Source organism: Pelobates fuscus, chromosome 3, assembly GCF_036172605.1.
Source record: "Pelobates fuscus isolate aPelFus1 chromosome 3, aPelFus1.pri, whole genome shotgun sequence".
Taxonomy (NCBI): domain Eukaryota; kingdom Metazoa; phylum Chordata; class Amphibia; order Anura; family Pelobatidae; genus Pelobates; species Pelobates fuscus.
Window position 1 is genome coordinate 244,921,042 of NC_086319.1, and position 15,322 is coordinate 244,936,363.

At 37.2% G+C, this 15,322-nt stretch overlaps 1 protein-coding gene across 1 annotated transcript in view; it reads right to left on the reverse strand.

The window, feature by feature from the left end:
• Positions 1 to 15,322, reverse strand: part of PODXL (podocalyxin like) — an 82,375-nt gene that overhangs the window by 20,579 nt on the left and 46,474 nt on the right. The window contains exons 2-4 of the mRNA XM_063448297.1: positions 9,985 to 10,341; positions 6,370 to 6,833; positions 5,912 to 5,986 (exon numbers count right to left, since the gene is read on the reverse strand). Coding sequence (XP_063304367.1) covers positions 5,912 to 5,986; positions 6,370 to 6,833; positions 9,985 to 10,341 — 896 coding nt within the window. The remainder of the gene's footprint in view (positions 1 to 5,911; positions 5,987 to 6,369; positions 6,834 to 9,984; positions 10,342 to 15,322) is intronic.

Sequence of the window (15,322 nt, forward strand, 5' to 3'; positions counted from 1 at the left end):
TAATTGTTCAAGTAGGTGACTGATACCAATGAAGTCCAGGAGTCTTACACGCCCAAAGCCACGGGTGCCATACTTAAAAAGGTAAATCCGGAATAATATATTAAAGAAGGGGCAAAAAAAAATAAGAGTTAAAACATAAAACCATAAATAGTAATTACTAAAACAGAACACTTGTCCAAAAAAGGGGGTTTGTTCTAAAACATATACATTTAAAACTTGAAACCCAAGATAAAAATGAAAAAGAGTTCATAATAGCTTTCAATAGAGAAGGAGAAATAAAGGGGAAAGAAGATATTTCATAAGATAGGATTGATTTCAAAGTCAATATTTAATCCATTTGGAGCTAACGTGCATAACTCAAAGATCCATTTTGATTCCTGAATACTTAACTTCTTGGCAATATTCCCCCCCCCCCACCCACCCCTCTCCAATGCATGTTTACTTTATCAATTGCACAGAATTCTAGATGTTTAGGATTTGACCTACCTATGTTTTTCTAAAAAAATTATTAAAGAAAGAAAAACTATAGATTTACTGAAGAAAGACCCCTCAATTATCATTAAACCAGCCGACAAGGGGGGTTCGTTATTTTAGATAAAAACATATTTACAAGAAATAAAAAGACAACTTGGAAATGAAACCACATATAGAAAATTTAAGAAAGACCCCACCAATGATATCAAAGGAAATTTTAAGAAATTTTTAGAAAAGGGTGTGGAAAATAATATTCTTTAAAAAAATAATTTTCCTTTCTGTATCTAGAACATCCCAAGATTCCAGTAATTTATGTTTTGCCTAAGATACATAAGGACCCACACAATCCCCCGGGTCGACCAATAGTGTCTGGGATAAATTAAGTTTTATCTTCGCTGTACCAATATATCAATTTTCATTTACAACCTTTAGTTAAAACAGCCACATTATTTTTACAGGATTCTATGTGTCTTTTAAATATGTTAAATAATTTTAAATGGAATGAAGACTACCTTTTAATAATGTGTGACGTTACCAGCCTGTATACAATTATAGAACATGAAAAAGGCTTTGAGGCTGTGGAGTTTTATTTAAATTCATCCACTAAATATAAAGAGAACCAAAATACATTCATTTTAGGAGGAATTAAAACTATTTTAAATCACAACTATTATTGGTTTGAAGATGATTTCCTATTGCAAATTAAAGGCAATGCAATGGGGATCAAGTTTGTGCCAAGTTATGTCAACCTTATTATGGCATATTGGTGAAAACATTCTATCCATCAGGGACACAAATTTGGCACAAACTTGGTCATATATAAAAGGTATATAGATGAAATTTTTATCATTTGGAAGGGATCTAGTGAGTCTTTTAATGTTTATTAAAATGATCTTAATACCAATAATTGGGGCATCCCTCTTACTAAAAGTGTCAGTAATACGAGCATTGATTTTTTTAATATTTATATTTCCAATAATGCACTTATGACTCGCACTTTCTTTAAACAGGTTGATGTCAACAGTTATATTGAATTGGATAGTTGTCATCACCGTCCCTGGTTGTCGAATATACCTAAGGGACAATTCCTGCTGATTCACAGAAATTGTACCAATCAGACAGATTTTATTACCCAGTCTGCTGTTTTAAAAAAATAGTTTGGACAAAATGGATCCGACAGCCAGGATTTACAAAATAATATAAACACAGTCACCAAATTAGACAGATCCCCTTTGCTCCAATATAAAAAGAAAGACATAACAAAGAAAAATTAACAAATTCCATTTATTTAAAATTTTTCTAGTAACATGGGCAATGTTAAAAAAGTGATCAATAAAGATTGGCACTTCCTTCAACATAAGGATTATATACGAGAATACATTGGCCAAAAAACAAGATTTATTTTTAGAAGTGCATTTAACTTGAAACAAATTTTAACCAAAAGTTTTGTAAAAGACAATGTGCCTAGGATTTTTTTAACAGCTTGGTCTCAAGAGCACAAAGGTTTTTTTCCACTGTGGGATGTGTAATGCATGTTAAAATACGAAAATATCCAATACTTTTTTTACATTTCTATTCTGCAATCACTTAGAAAGAGTATAAAATTAAATCCTTTATTTAATTATGCCACTCCCACAAAGTTATCTATTTCCTGTGGTGCAATTGTGGACTACAGTATATAGGTAAGACATCTAGACCAATAAAAGTAAAAATAAGTGAACATACCCGAAACATCCAAAAAGGCTTTTTAAATCAGTGTATCTAGACATTTTTTAGAAAAACATAGGTCAGATCTTAAACATCTAGAATTCTGTTCAATTGATAAAGTGAACATGCACTGGAGAGGGGGGTATATTGCCAAGAAGTTAAGTATTCAGGAATCAAAATGGATCTTCAGGTTACGCACTTTAGCATCAAAGGGATTAAACATTGATTTTGAAATCAAACCTATCTTATGAAATATCTTTCTTCCCCTTTATTTCTCCTTCTCTATTGAGAGCTATTATTTTATCTTGGGTTTCAAGTTTTAAATGTATATATTTTAGAACAATCCCCCTTTTTTGGATAAGTGTTCTGTTTAAGTAATTACTATTTATGGTTTTATGTTTTAACTCTTATTTTTTTGCCCCTTCTTTAATATGTAATTCCGGATTTATACCTTTTTAAATATGGCACCCGTGGCTTCGGGCTTGTAAGACTCCTGGACTTCATTTGTATCAGTCACCTATTTGAACGATTACATTTTTGGACAATGCAACTATTTGTTGGAGAAAATCATTCTGCTCATAGACGTCACAGGAAGTGACGTATTGGCACTGACATACAAACCAGATGCATCACAGGAAATGATGTAATGGAATCTACACGACGACAGAGGTTATTGAAAAAGACATTGGAGAGTATTCAACTAACTGAACCTCGGATAAGAAAGAGTTTTTTCTTTTATGTGTTTATATTTTAAATGTCCATCTCCTATTTGCTTAACTTGATTACCCATATCAGAGGTTACTAATATGGCGGAGACACTGTGCACAAACCTGAAACGTCGCCATTTTGGGAGTAGCAAATACGTATCCGGTCCGGACCATATATGGAGATGGGAGTGTTTTTTTTTTCAATTAGTATATACATATATATATATAAAAGCATGTTTGGACCAGTGCAATATTCAACATCACCTGAGGAAGACCCACTGTAGGGTTACAACGCGTTGTGCATATTTTATGTTACTGTTTTATCAAAATAAATAGTTTTTAGCAACTTACTTCTTCTTGGAGTTCCTGATTCCAGCAATCTTGCACTTTGTGGGACCATTATTGGAGGAAGCTACCTTGTGTCTTTAAGGATACATAAATGCTCTATAAGTCCAGAGCCAACTTTAATGGGCTCAGAAAATCGTGAGTGTTCCTAATTCTGACACCTACCGTACTTACAGAAACATTTATACAGATTACACTATGTTGTTTTATTTTTATTTCTGTATAGTAAATGTTTGTGTTATCTATAAAAAGAGGAATGTATGTATAAGGTAACAATTCCTTTTATTTGTGTGCGCTTATCACCTTTCTTCAGCTTCACACAGTTTTTCTTTCTCTAAGTATATTTAGTGACAATATACTTGGGTGAATTAGTTGCATCTACTTTTTTACTCTTGAGCACCACCTATACTTTAACAACTTAGAAGAAAGAGGTACAAGCAAACCTAGAGGGCACAAAAAATCTAAATGATATCCCAACAGGTTTCTAGTACTGTTACTGCAACCCATAAACTGATAAAATGTAACTTTTAATTATAAAGTATTAAAAAGAAAGCAGGTACACTGGATTACATCATCTCAATATAAAGCTTTTCATTTTATTCAGTTTATACAATCAATCTCTTTCACAGTACACCGAGTCACTTGGGGTTAACTGTTGAAAGAGTCAGGCTCCACCTCCCCCCCCCTTTCGGCTTGGCAAGATCGGCAGCCAATCACCAGAGCGGACGGGATATTTAAATGACGGTTACACTCAGACTCGGTTCCCTTGGAAGAGCCGACATTCGACGAAATACGCGTCGGGACAAGCTTAGTTGAGGGTGAAGGAGTTAGACAGGGACCATGCTGCAGCTGTTACCTTTCTCCTAGTTTAGCCACCCTCTTAAATTTATTTTATTTAGATCGAGATTCAGATAGTTAGATAGTTAGCTATTTAGAACGTCTGACTACATGAGTTTACAATTGAGGGATTGGGGTTTTGCTATAACTGTGATACTGGGTGATAGGAGTTGGGGGGCGATACTTGGCTATTACATACTGGCTACGCTTTAACCCCTGAAGTCCCTGCATCACCGGTGCCACTACCCCATAGGAGAGACACCTATCTGGCAAATATCCCCATTGTACACTTTTTTCTCCTCGTTTTTTCTATGATTTATTTTCACATAGTGACCCTGCTTTCTTTTTAATACTATATAATTAAAAGTTACATTTTATCAGTTTATGGGTTGCAGTAACAGTACTAGAAACCTGTTGGGATATCATTTAGATTGTTTGTGCCCTCTAGGTTTGCTTGTACCTCTTTCTTCTTAGTTGTTATTTATGTAGGGGTTACCCCCCATTTTCCATTAGCAACCTGACACACTCTCTTTATCTTTTCTTCATATTGACCACCTATACTTTGTTTTGAAATTACATCTTGTTGGTGTCTGGAAAATACCTTGAAATGCTTTAGCAATAAAGTCATGTTTTATATACCAAACAGTGGGTGGATGAATTTTGGCATCTGAAGTCCAGTTATAATTAATTACTAGACCTTATTAGTTAGGGTGTCTGAGAGAGCTTGACAAATGGCACAACACTTATATTGCAAGTTCAGTAAAGGTTCATTGAAAAGTTTGGAAATTTTAGATACTATTCTGTTTTTCGGGGCATTACGTATCACATATGTATAATGTTTAGTCTGAAATTAATTGTCTGTTTTAAACGATGATATTACCTTGTTACAAAGAGATCAGAAACACTTCTAGATTAATATACTGCATTGTACATTTTCAGCCATTTTTTGTAATACTGGAATACATAAAAGAAATGGGATTCCTGCACTCCCCCACTTCTCCTCAGGGGGCCAGCCTACAACCTTGGATGAGTTCATCCTTCGTCTTGTATGAGAACCACATTACCGAAAAGACTCATAGAATAGTACTGTGAATCTGTAGACATTTTGATAAAATGTGTTTTTTTAGAGTTTTTAAATATGATTTGTTGGGGTAACCTAAGGCACCCTATTTATAAATTGCCTTGGTGATGGCAGCTTTATAAGTGTGGGTGGTGTTAAGAGATTTTTTTTTTATAACTATTTCTTATTTAGGATATACTAATAGTGATTTCTAATCCTTTCACCCACTGAAGCAAGTTACGTGCCTGCCTAGGAGTGGTGTGGTTCATGGACTCTATAGTGCTAGCCTAAACCTAGAACTAGACCACCGACCACCACCAGGTGGCACTATGTCACCAGAACATAAATAGGACTCTGTCTGATACATAAATGTACTGATGATTTTGTTTTTTTATATTATATTAAAAAAAACAAAAAAAAAACACTAGGCAAACATATGTAGAATAATTTTTGAATGAGAATGTCTAACCCAAAATGAAAAGAGAGGGAAAATTATATAACAAAAAGTTATACAAATATGTAATATTCACAGTTATTTATATATCAATTTAAATATACCTAAAAATAAACAAATACCGTACATCTAATTAGAAAAATATACTGGGCATCTTGCAGAAAAAAAATAATAATTACATAAATGAATGAAAAGAAAAAAATCTAATCAATGAAAAGCAGACCAAATCTTAATAATAGAGTGTGTGAAATAACAATACTAAACATTGGATAATATTTTTTTCAGTGAGACTGCATGCTTTTAATATAAAGTACATGCAATACTTACACATTTCTGTGTGCTGTCCTTTTTTACTATTATCTTTAGTTGAGAGTCATTGAAAATTGTGTTTTGACAAATAATCTGAAAAAGAAAAAAGAAAAAAAAAACACTTAGTACATTGTGGATTTATTTTCTGTAAGTTTCCTTATTTATCAGACTTAATTTGCCCACATGGAATCCCGGTAAGCACAAGTTGCAATTATTAGTAAAATCATACTTTCCAACATTTGAAAGGGGAGGCCTTGTGTGGCATGGAGAGGGAGAGACATTCTGGGCAAGCTTATGGTGATGCTGGAAGTAGATGGGCTTTCTTCTCTGGCAGCAAAGTACATTTTCTCTCTTTTATACAGACTAAAAGCACAATGATCACTTCAAATCAGTGAAGTGGTCATGGTGCTTAGAGTAACCCTTTAATATTTAATATTCATGTGAAGTACTTATTAACAGACTTACTGTACATTTACCTGAAAGTGTTCTCCAGAAGCCATAGTGGATTTGTTAATATTTGGGACAGCAGAGCCGAGTCCTGGAGTTACACTTCTTGTAGAGGTTGGGCTGACAGAGGCTGTTGTCTCTTTATAAACAGCAGGATGTACAGGGCTATTGATAGTGCTTGCAATGTTTTGGTTAGGGCTTACAGAGGTTTGGCTAGTGCTAGTAACATTTTGGCTTGGGCTTGGAGAGATTTGGCTAGGGTTTGTTATAACTGATGTCAATTTGGTAGTGCTTTCATGGGTCTTGTTAGGAGTTTCAGGTGTTTTGTTGCTGGTTAAACTTGTTGAAGAGGGTACATTTGGTACAGGTGTTTGAGTTGTGTTGCTGGGTGGATTCTGCCCAGTTGATGTCGAATTTTCTGTCTGAGGAGACAGCTGGCTGGGAGCCCCAGATGTTGGCTGAGGTCCTGTTGCATTGCTTATTGCAGTGTTTGCTACGGAAATATGTAAAGTTAAGATGTTACTGTAGCAAGGAATATCTTTCTAGTACACAAAGCACAATAAACTATTTACAAGCATGTCTATCTATCTATCTATCTATCTATCTGTCTGTCTGTCTGTCATTCAGTCCATTTATCCATTATTAAGGTAGATAGATAGATATATAGATATTAATAGACACAGCTCTGTTTGTCATTCCATCCATCCATTCATCCGTAGATGTTTTTAATATTAATAGTAATAATTAAACTAAAAATAATATAATTTGAATGTCACAAATCAAGATATAGAACAGAAAAAAATCTCCATAACACTTCATAGTACATCAGTTAACTACTGACTAATATTTGTTGCGTATAATTTGTAAAATATCTTGTGATTAAAACAATAAACTACTTTGGTAAATTAAGCACTACTCTCTACATTTTACACGACCAGGTGCATTTTTTTCTTTAGGGGATGTTTAAAATGGGACAAAATATTACAAAAAATATGTGGGTGTGGTATGAAACCCACCCACAGACAATATCGCAACTCCAAGTAAAATGTCTTAAATGTCAGGTGAAATAATCCTGAGATCAAGCCTTGATAGGGTTAATTCTGGTGCTAGACTATCCCACATATGCGGTAAGTAACAAAAAAAACAAAATGCGGTCCGCACTCAGGAGTAATGATGATCTACAGAAAAATACACAGAAATAATGAAAATGTGTACATTTATTGATATAAAAATTGCAGCGATGTATGGCAGAAAAAAGTCACGGCAGCACTCCAAAAAGCTGAATATATGAATATTGAGTAATGCAAACAGCATATAATAATCACAAGATGATCACAAGCAAGGACAACACACTTGCAAAAAAAAAGGAACGCTTAGGGAATTAAATATTACGTAGTTGTGATACCTGCTGCTGCGAGACATGAGGAAGACCACCTACAGCACCACCCATAAAAAGGTAAGCATGAGTACCCTGGATGCGTTTTGCACCCCCCTGGGGTTTTGCGTCCAGGGTACTCACTCTTACCTTTTTGTGGGTGGTGGTGTAAGTGGTAGTGTGCTCAGTAAGTCTCCCTTGTATTTCTGATACTGACCCTGGCTTTTAATGGCTTTATGCATTTCTGGAATCCTGACATGGCTTGTTTATGGCTTCTTATATCTGTATTTCTATAATCCTTGGCTATTGCTGACTCAGATAGATAGATAGATAGATAGATACTATCTATCTATCTATCTATCTATCTATCTATCTATCTATCGGGCACGGCAATATGTCTATATGCCATATGACTCTCCATTGTGGGTTTTCTATATTCTGTAAGTGAGGGCAGGGATGTATCTTCCGCGAGGCAAACAAGGCATCTGCCTTGGGCAGCACTTTGTAGGGGGCGGCAAAAAAAGCCGCCCCCAAACGCCCAGGCAAATCCCTTGTTTGCCTCATGTCCTGGGGGGCTCAAGACCTGGCCAGCTGGCCACTTTTGAGCCCCTCCCCCCCCCCCCCGAGGTGGGCAGCGGGCGGTGGGCAGCGAGGGAGCATGCTCACCTGAGCTCTTCCTGCTCAGCTCCCTCTGCACCGCATAATGAAGCCGGGAGCCGGAATATGACGTCACTCCGTCTCCCGGCATTACTAAGCGGCACACGAGGGAGATGAGCAGGAAGATTAAAGCTCCTGTCCGCCCCCTGCCTGCCCGACCAGCAGCCCCACTGGACCACAGGTAAGCAATCCACTCCAGCTCTCCCAGGGAGGCTGGTGGATTTCAATTTAAAAAAAAAAAAAAATAATAATTTGTGAGTGTTGGGAGAAATGTGTATGTGTGTCTGTGTCTGTAAGTGAATGTGTGTGTGTGTCTGTAAGTGTGTATGTGTGTGTGTCTGTAAGTGTGTGTGTCTAAGTGAATGTGTGTGTGTGTGTGTCTGTAAGTGAGTGTGTGTCTGTAAGTGTGTGTGTGTCTGTAAGTGTCTGTGTCTATGTGAGTGTGTGTCTGTGAGTGTGTGTCTGTGAGTGAATGTGTGTGTGTGTCGGTCAGTGAGTGTGTATGTGTCGGTCAGTGAGTGCGTGCGTCTGTCAGTGCGTGTGTCTGTCAGTGAGTGTGAGTCTGTCAGTGTGTGTCCAAGTAATAGTGTGTGTCTCTCTGTCAGTGTGTCAAATCAGTGAGTGTGTGTGTCATTGTTTGTCAGTGTATATGAGAGTGTGTCTGTCAATGAGTGTATGCGTCTGTTAGTGAGTGTGCGTCTGTCAGTGAGTGAGCGTCTGTCAGTCAAAGTGCGGCCTTGACAGAAAGGGTTGGGTAAAATTTAAATTAGGGGGGATGCCCGAGCACTGTCCTGCCTAGGGCAGCACAAATCCTAAATAGACCACTGAGAGAGGGCAATCACTGCGTGACACAAATGATGTATATACAACAGGTGCACTCTTAGTGGGGCCACCTACTTTTCAGTATTGTGCTACTTTGCTTTGGAAGTATACCTACCTGCATAGGGAGGCAAATGCACAACAGACAGGCTAACATGTGAAATATATTTTCTAAATGTGAAATATATATATTGGGAGTTATATATGGGAGTTATGAAGCAAGTGTTTTAAAATAGGGGGTGTGAGTAATGAAAAGGTTTTAGTGCGCAATGCTACAAAATATTTTATGCTGTTTGCAAAAACTATACATATTTCAGCGTCCAAAAAAATACAGTATTTTCATATTAATGACACACTCTATCAGATACATTAAGAGTGGTTCATTTGCCCAGAGTGTCTCTTTAACATTTCTGTACTGTGTCTGGACTGTCTCTTTAAGGGTTGCTCAGGAAGCCACGGGGTGATTACTTTATTTTGGTGAAACCTTCGATCGTTTTCTCTCACCCAGGACCATCAGGTACAGCTTCATTAAACATTAACTAATCTCTCTGATTGGCATTTATTCGGAAATAAAAAAGGTCAATGGTTTCATAAAAAAATAAAAGGCCCATAATGTCTCCAAAAACACACCCACTGGCAAGATTGTGTGTGTCCAGCCTTGCTGTGTTTACATACATATCCAGACTTAGACTCATAACACGCCTGCATTAGAAGACAAAATTCCAATTTATCTATCTGTGTCTGAAACATTGCCACTCCGTTATATGAATTAAAGTTTCTCCATGTTACTCACCTGCGTTTGTTGTAATTTGTGAGATTTGTTCGGTTGTTGGTTTAGTTGTCGTGATTCCAGTAAGATTGCTTGTGTCCACATTTTTAGTAACAGTCAAAGCAGATGATGTAAGTGGCACAATGGCACTGTTGGAGGTAATACTTGTTGGTTTATCACTTACTGTTGAAAGTGCATCTGTTATCTGTGGTATGGTGGTGACAGGAAGTGTGTTGGTGGCACTATTTGCTGCACTAGGACCTTGTGTAGTAGGAACTGGCGTGGTGGTTTCTTTAGTTGTAGTTCCAACTGCTGTTAATGAAGTACCACTTCCTGAGGTGATGCTTGTTGTTATATCTTGACCTAATGATGTGCCACATCCTGAAAGATGAGTTGATAAAAATTCATTACAGAAGAATAATTTGACAAAGCCTCATCACCATTGCATGCTTTTAGCATGAATATAGTTATGTTCTTTCGGTGTATTTAATGAATCTTTAAATGTGATCTATACACAGATAAACCACATGTTTGTATCTTTCTATAATGACACTACACCATTGGAAGTAAAATCCTTCAGCTGGCAAAACAAAAATAATTCTGTTTATTATTGACACCTATCCAACTGTGAGGTTTTATGCTCTTAGAACAAGTTTGTCCTTATCTCTCCCAGTTATGGAGCCTTTTCATAGTATATGTAAAATAATTTACATTGTCTCCCATCTATAAATAGTGAAAAGGGAAGTTGAAAATAATATTGTAGGAAATTATGTGAGCACGCCCCATTCAGACAGGCAGGCAGACACAGTCTCATGTACAATGCTGGCAAAGGTTTCAATATCTTCTAAGGTTAAGACATGGGAAAAAACAAATCAGAAGGGTGGGCTCCTCAGAATGACAAGAAAACAGCTGTGTGAGGACAATGCATCTTACGCCGTGGAAGTTAGTACGTGTAGAATCAGCAAACCAGGTGCTGTATGGACCTTTTTAAAATAATAGGGGAAAAAGTATACAACATAGCAAAAAGAAATAACATGATAAAAGTGAAAACTATACATTAGCTTATAGTGCCAATTTTACGAGGAAATGAAATACAGTGGGTTTTTTTTAATTCCACCATTAAAATTTGTCAAGAAAAATACTGTTGATCTCATATTTCCATTTAAATTTTACTATTTTGGTATAAATGTTAACATCAATACTTTATGAAAACACATTTTATTTAGACTTTGGTGGGAATCTCAAATCCCATTAACAAAGGGTACAGTATTATTGTAAATAAATCACTCTAGAGAATTTCTAGTTTAATAGAACACATTTTAAAGTAAAACAAAGCCGTATTACTAACAATAAAAACATAATGTTTATTGAATATAACACTGTAAAACAGATAGTAAAGAGAAAAAGGGCACAATGAAACAATGTAAATATTATGTATCTATTTTGCAATACACAGACAGGCGCATTTTACTGCCACTTGATTCACAGATCAAGTGAGAAAAAGTAACCAATAGAAAGAAAAAGAGGAAGATTAGTAATAAATAAATAAATATATTTACATGTTTACATACTGTATATTGAATATGGATCATTTAAATACAGCTCCTCTTTTTCACTCTTTATTGGTCACTTGTCTCTTGATCTGTTAACCAAATCAACATTTAGTGACTGTCCCCTAGTTATCAATCATCTTTTCTCCCATCATCATCTCATTTTTTGGTGCCACTGGTGAAACTCCAAATATCAAAGCAAACAAACATGCTTGTCTATTGCGCTAGTTTGTCTACATGTTTAAACGTCCATATGGCACTGATCCCGCTATATTTGGACAAATTGCAAATTAGTCAAAAACAAATGCACACACCTACTGAATTATTGTAATCATTCAAAAAATAAACTATATTAAATTTGCTTCATTAGTTTTAGTTTTAGCCAATAACATATGTTCACTAGTAGTCATCATAAAAGCAAACAAACAAAAGCACCCAAAGCACTGCACATTATTGCATTATACTGTTTTTTATTTCAGTTCTGTGGCAAAGATACCTATGCAACGAGCTTCTGGAGGAGCCTGCTGGCTAGCCTCCTGCCCAAGGACAATGGGCCATGTAAAAGTCCTTTTAAAAGACTTGGTTCGTGGGGATTCCCTGTATTGTTCGGGAACCGAACAAACCCACAAACTGCGGACCACCTCCGGGCTTGTTAACCCCTATTGCCTCTCCTGACACCTCCATCAGCGTTTTCACACTATGAATTTTAAATGTTTGGCTGGGTGGCCACCGTTCGTATGCAAGAACATGTGGGAACTGAGTTGACGGCCATCTTGTTCGCACAAACGCAGGCAGCGGTGTTTGGTCGTCGAGTGCATGGAACTAAAATTGGACACTAACTCGCGAACGCCTACTTTGTTGCTATTCATGTCAGGAGAGTGCCATTCGGTAGGATTGTTCGCATGAACTAGGCGAACAATCACTACCTAGGAGCCAAAGGATAGGTTTCGGTATTTTGTTCAGTTTTTTTATTCCTGAAATTGACTGACCGCTACCACTTTTCTTATGGAACTATTTTGGGCAGAAGCCACGTGTGCAGTCGGCCAACAGTTGACTTCCATGGAAAATCCAAACCACTAAACCGATCTGAGTGATTTTTGGATATGATGGTCACTTAGATCAGGGTTATCTGGGGATGTGACTCTTGAGGGGTTTCCATAGATTTTGGGGTGTTGTGTTGGGGTGCACGCTATAGTGACACCAGATAGGAGTGGCAAAGTGCACTTGCAGAGGTTGGCAGAGCACACGCTGAAGGCCTGACACCCGCTTTAAGGACACTGACTGCTATTAGCTTACAGTGAAAAACTTTTTTCTTTTTAAAGGCACGCTATAGTGACACCAGATATGAGTGGCAAAGTGCACTTGCAGAGGTTGGCAGAGCACACGCTGAAGGCCTGACACCCGCTTTAAGGACACTGACTGCTATTAGCTTACAGTGAAAAACTTTTTTTCTTTTTAAAGGCACGCTATAGTGACACCAGATATGAGTGGCAAAGTGCACTTGCAGAGGTTGGCAGAGCACACGCTGAAGGCCTGACACCCGCTTTAAGGACACTGACTGCTATTAGCTTACAGTGAAAAACTTTTTTTTCTTTTTAAAGGCACGCTATAGTGACACCAGATATGAGTGGCAAAGTGCACTTGCAGAGGTTGGCAGAGTACACGCTGAAGGCCTGACACCCGCTTTAAGGACACTGACTGCTATTAGCTTACAGTGAAAAACGTTTTTTCTTTTTAAAGGCACGCTATAGTGACACCAGATATGAGTGGCAAAGTGCACTTGCAGAGGTTGGCAGAGTACACGCTGAAGGCCTGACACCCGCTTTAAGGACACTGACTGCTATTAGCTTACAGTGAAAAACGTTTACGCTATAGTGACACCAGATTTGAGTGGCAAAGTACACTGGCAGAGGTTGGCAGAGTACACGCTGAAGGCCTGACACCCAGACGCTTGCAGACAACTAACTGCTATTCAATCTATTACAGTGAAAAAAAAAATTGGGTTTTTAAATGCAAGCTTAAGCTATTGTGACACCAGATATGAGTGGTGGCACTGGGCAAGTGGGCACAGTATCCACTGTGAGCCTGACACAGAAGCTGGCAGGAAGGCAACTGCAATTACATTACACAGAAAAAAAAATAAAAAATAAAAAGCAGACTGATGTTCTAGCCCTAAAAAGGGCTTTTTGGGGTGCTGTCCTTACAGCAAAGATCAGATGAGTCCTTCAGGACTGTAATGGACACTGAATACCCTAGCCTAGCTACCAATTTCCCTATCAAATGAGCAGCAGCTACACTTTCCCTCCTCTATCTAAGAATGCAGCTTCAGAATGAATCTAAAATGGATGCTGTACAGGAGGTGGGAGGGTCTGGAAGGGAGGGTCTGCTGCTAATTTGCTGGAATGTGTCTGCTGACCGTGAGGCACAGGGTCAAAGTTTACTCAATGATGATGAATAGGGGGCGGATCGAACCGCGCATGTATTCGCCGGCGAACAGTTCGGTACATCACTACTTCTTACCTAGGGTCTGCTGGGACCTGGTCCCTTCCTCTGAGTTAAGTCGATTAGATGTTCGCTTTTAGTCTATCAGCAGGCCCAGGAGCACGATTTAGGACAAATAATCTAATAGAAACTCCTAGCAAGAGCATTGGCTCTCATTGACAAAAGAGCTGGAGCTTGTCAGGCACCGTGGCACCTTAAACACTACAGTGTGCTGCAGTAGCTATGGTGCTTGGAGTGTTCCTTTAATATAAACACTGAGCTGCATTTTCCTTTATGTGGAATTCATGCTGGGCAGTAATGTGCTCTACTGGAACTACATACATTTTACAGTGGGGAAATGAAATTATATGTAAGAGACTTGTGCAATCTAAGATACCTACCAATAATGTACAGAGGCCTCGATTTAATATGTGTTTATAAGCTTTTCAATTGATTTATTCTTTTTGGAATAGCTTTTAATATAAATTTTCAAAATATAAATTAAAAAAATATTTTAAAAAAATATAAAAATATTAACGTTTTTGAAATAAAATATTACATAATTTCAAAAGTGTATCCAAAAATATTAAATGGATGTCTTTTCAATGACAACGCTTTTTGGATAATAACAGAATTGTATTTTTTCCCTTTTAAACCAATTTAAAACATGCAGACTAGCCCTGATAAGACAAGCCTTTTTGTTATTAGCCAGGCAATGTTGCATCATGCATTGTACTATTCTTATCACTCTGGTCCACCATGTTAGAACGCATGAAACCTTTTTCCGACACTGTATTCGGTAAAGATTGTTGCTGTCATGGCTTTTATCACCATATTTGTTGACATGCCTACCTTTCTAGCAGTAAACAAAACATTTTATCTAATTTTTATTTTGTTGAATAAATAGTACTGACATGTTCCTTACACTTATTCTAGAAGCTATCATTGAAAGATGCTTTGAGTTTGACTATAAAATAAATGATTCATCATTTAAATCATTTTACATTTGTTACCAAAACACAAAGATAGAATGTCAAAGTACAAAAAGAAGAGGAGAGATAATATGTCTGAATACAAATTAAATTAATGTCTAAAAGGGAAACGCCATTTCTCTGGAAATTACACCATTATAAACACATAAAAGGAACACTATAGTGTCAGGAATTCAAACGTATTCCTAGCACTATGGGGTTAAAATAAATCTATGTGGAGTGTGTGGCTATCTGAGTGACTGCCACTAGAGGTGTTCTAAGACAGAAATATAAATACTTTATTTTCTCTGAAAAGACAGTGTTTACATTGAAAAGCATGCAGGGACAGGCCATAGAAAC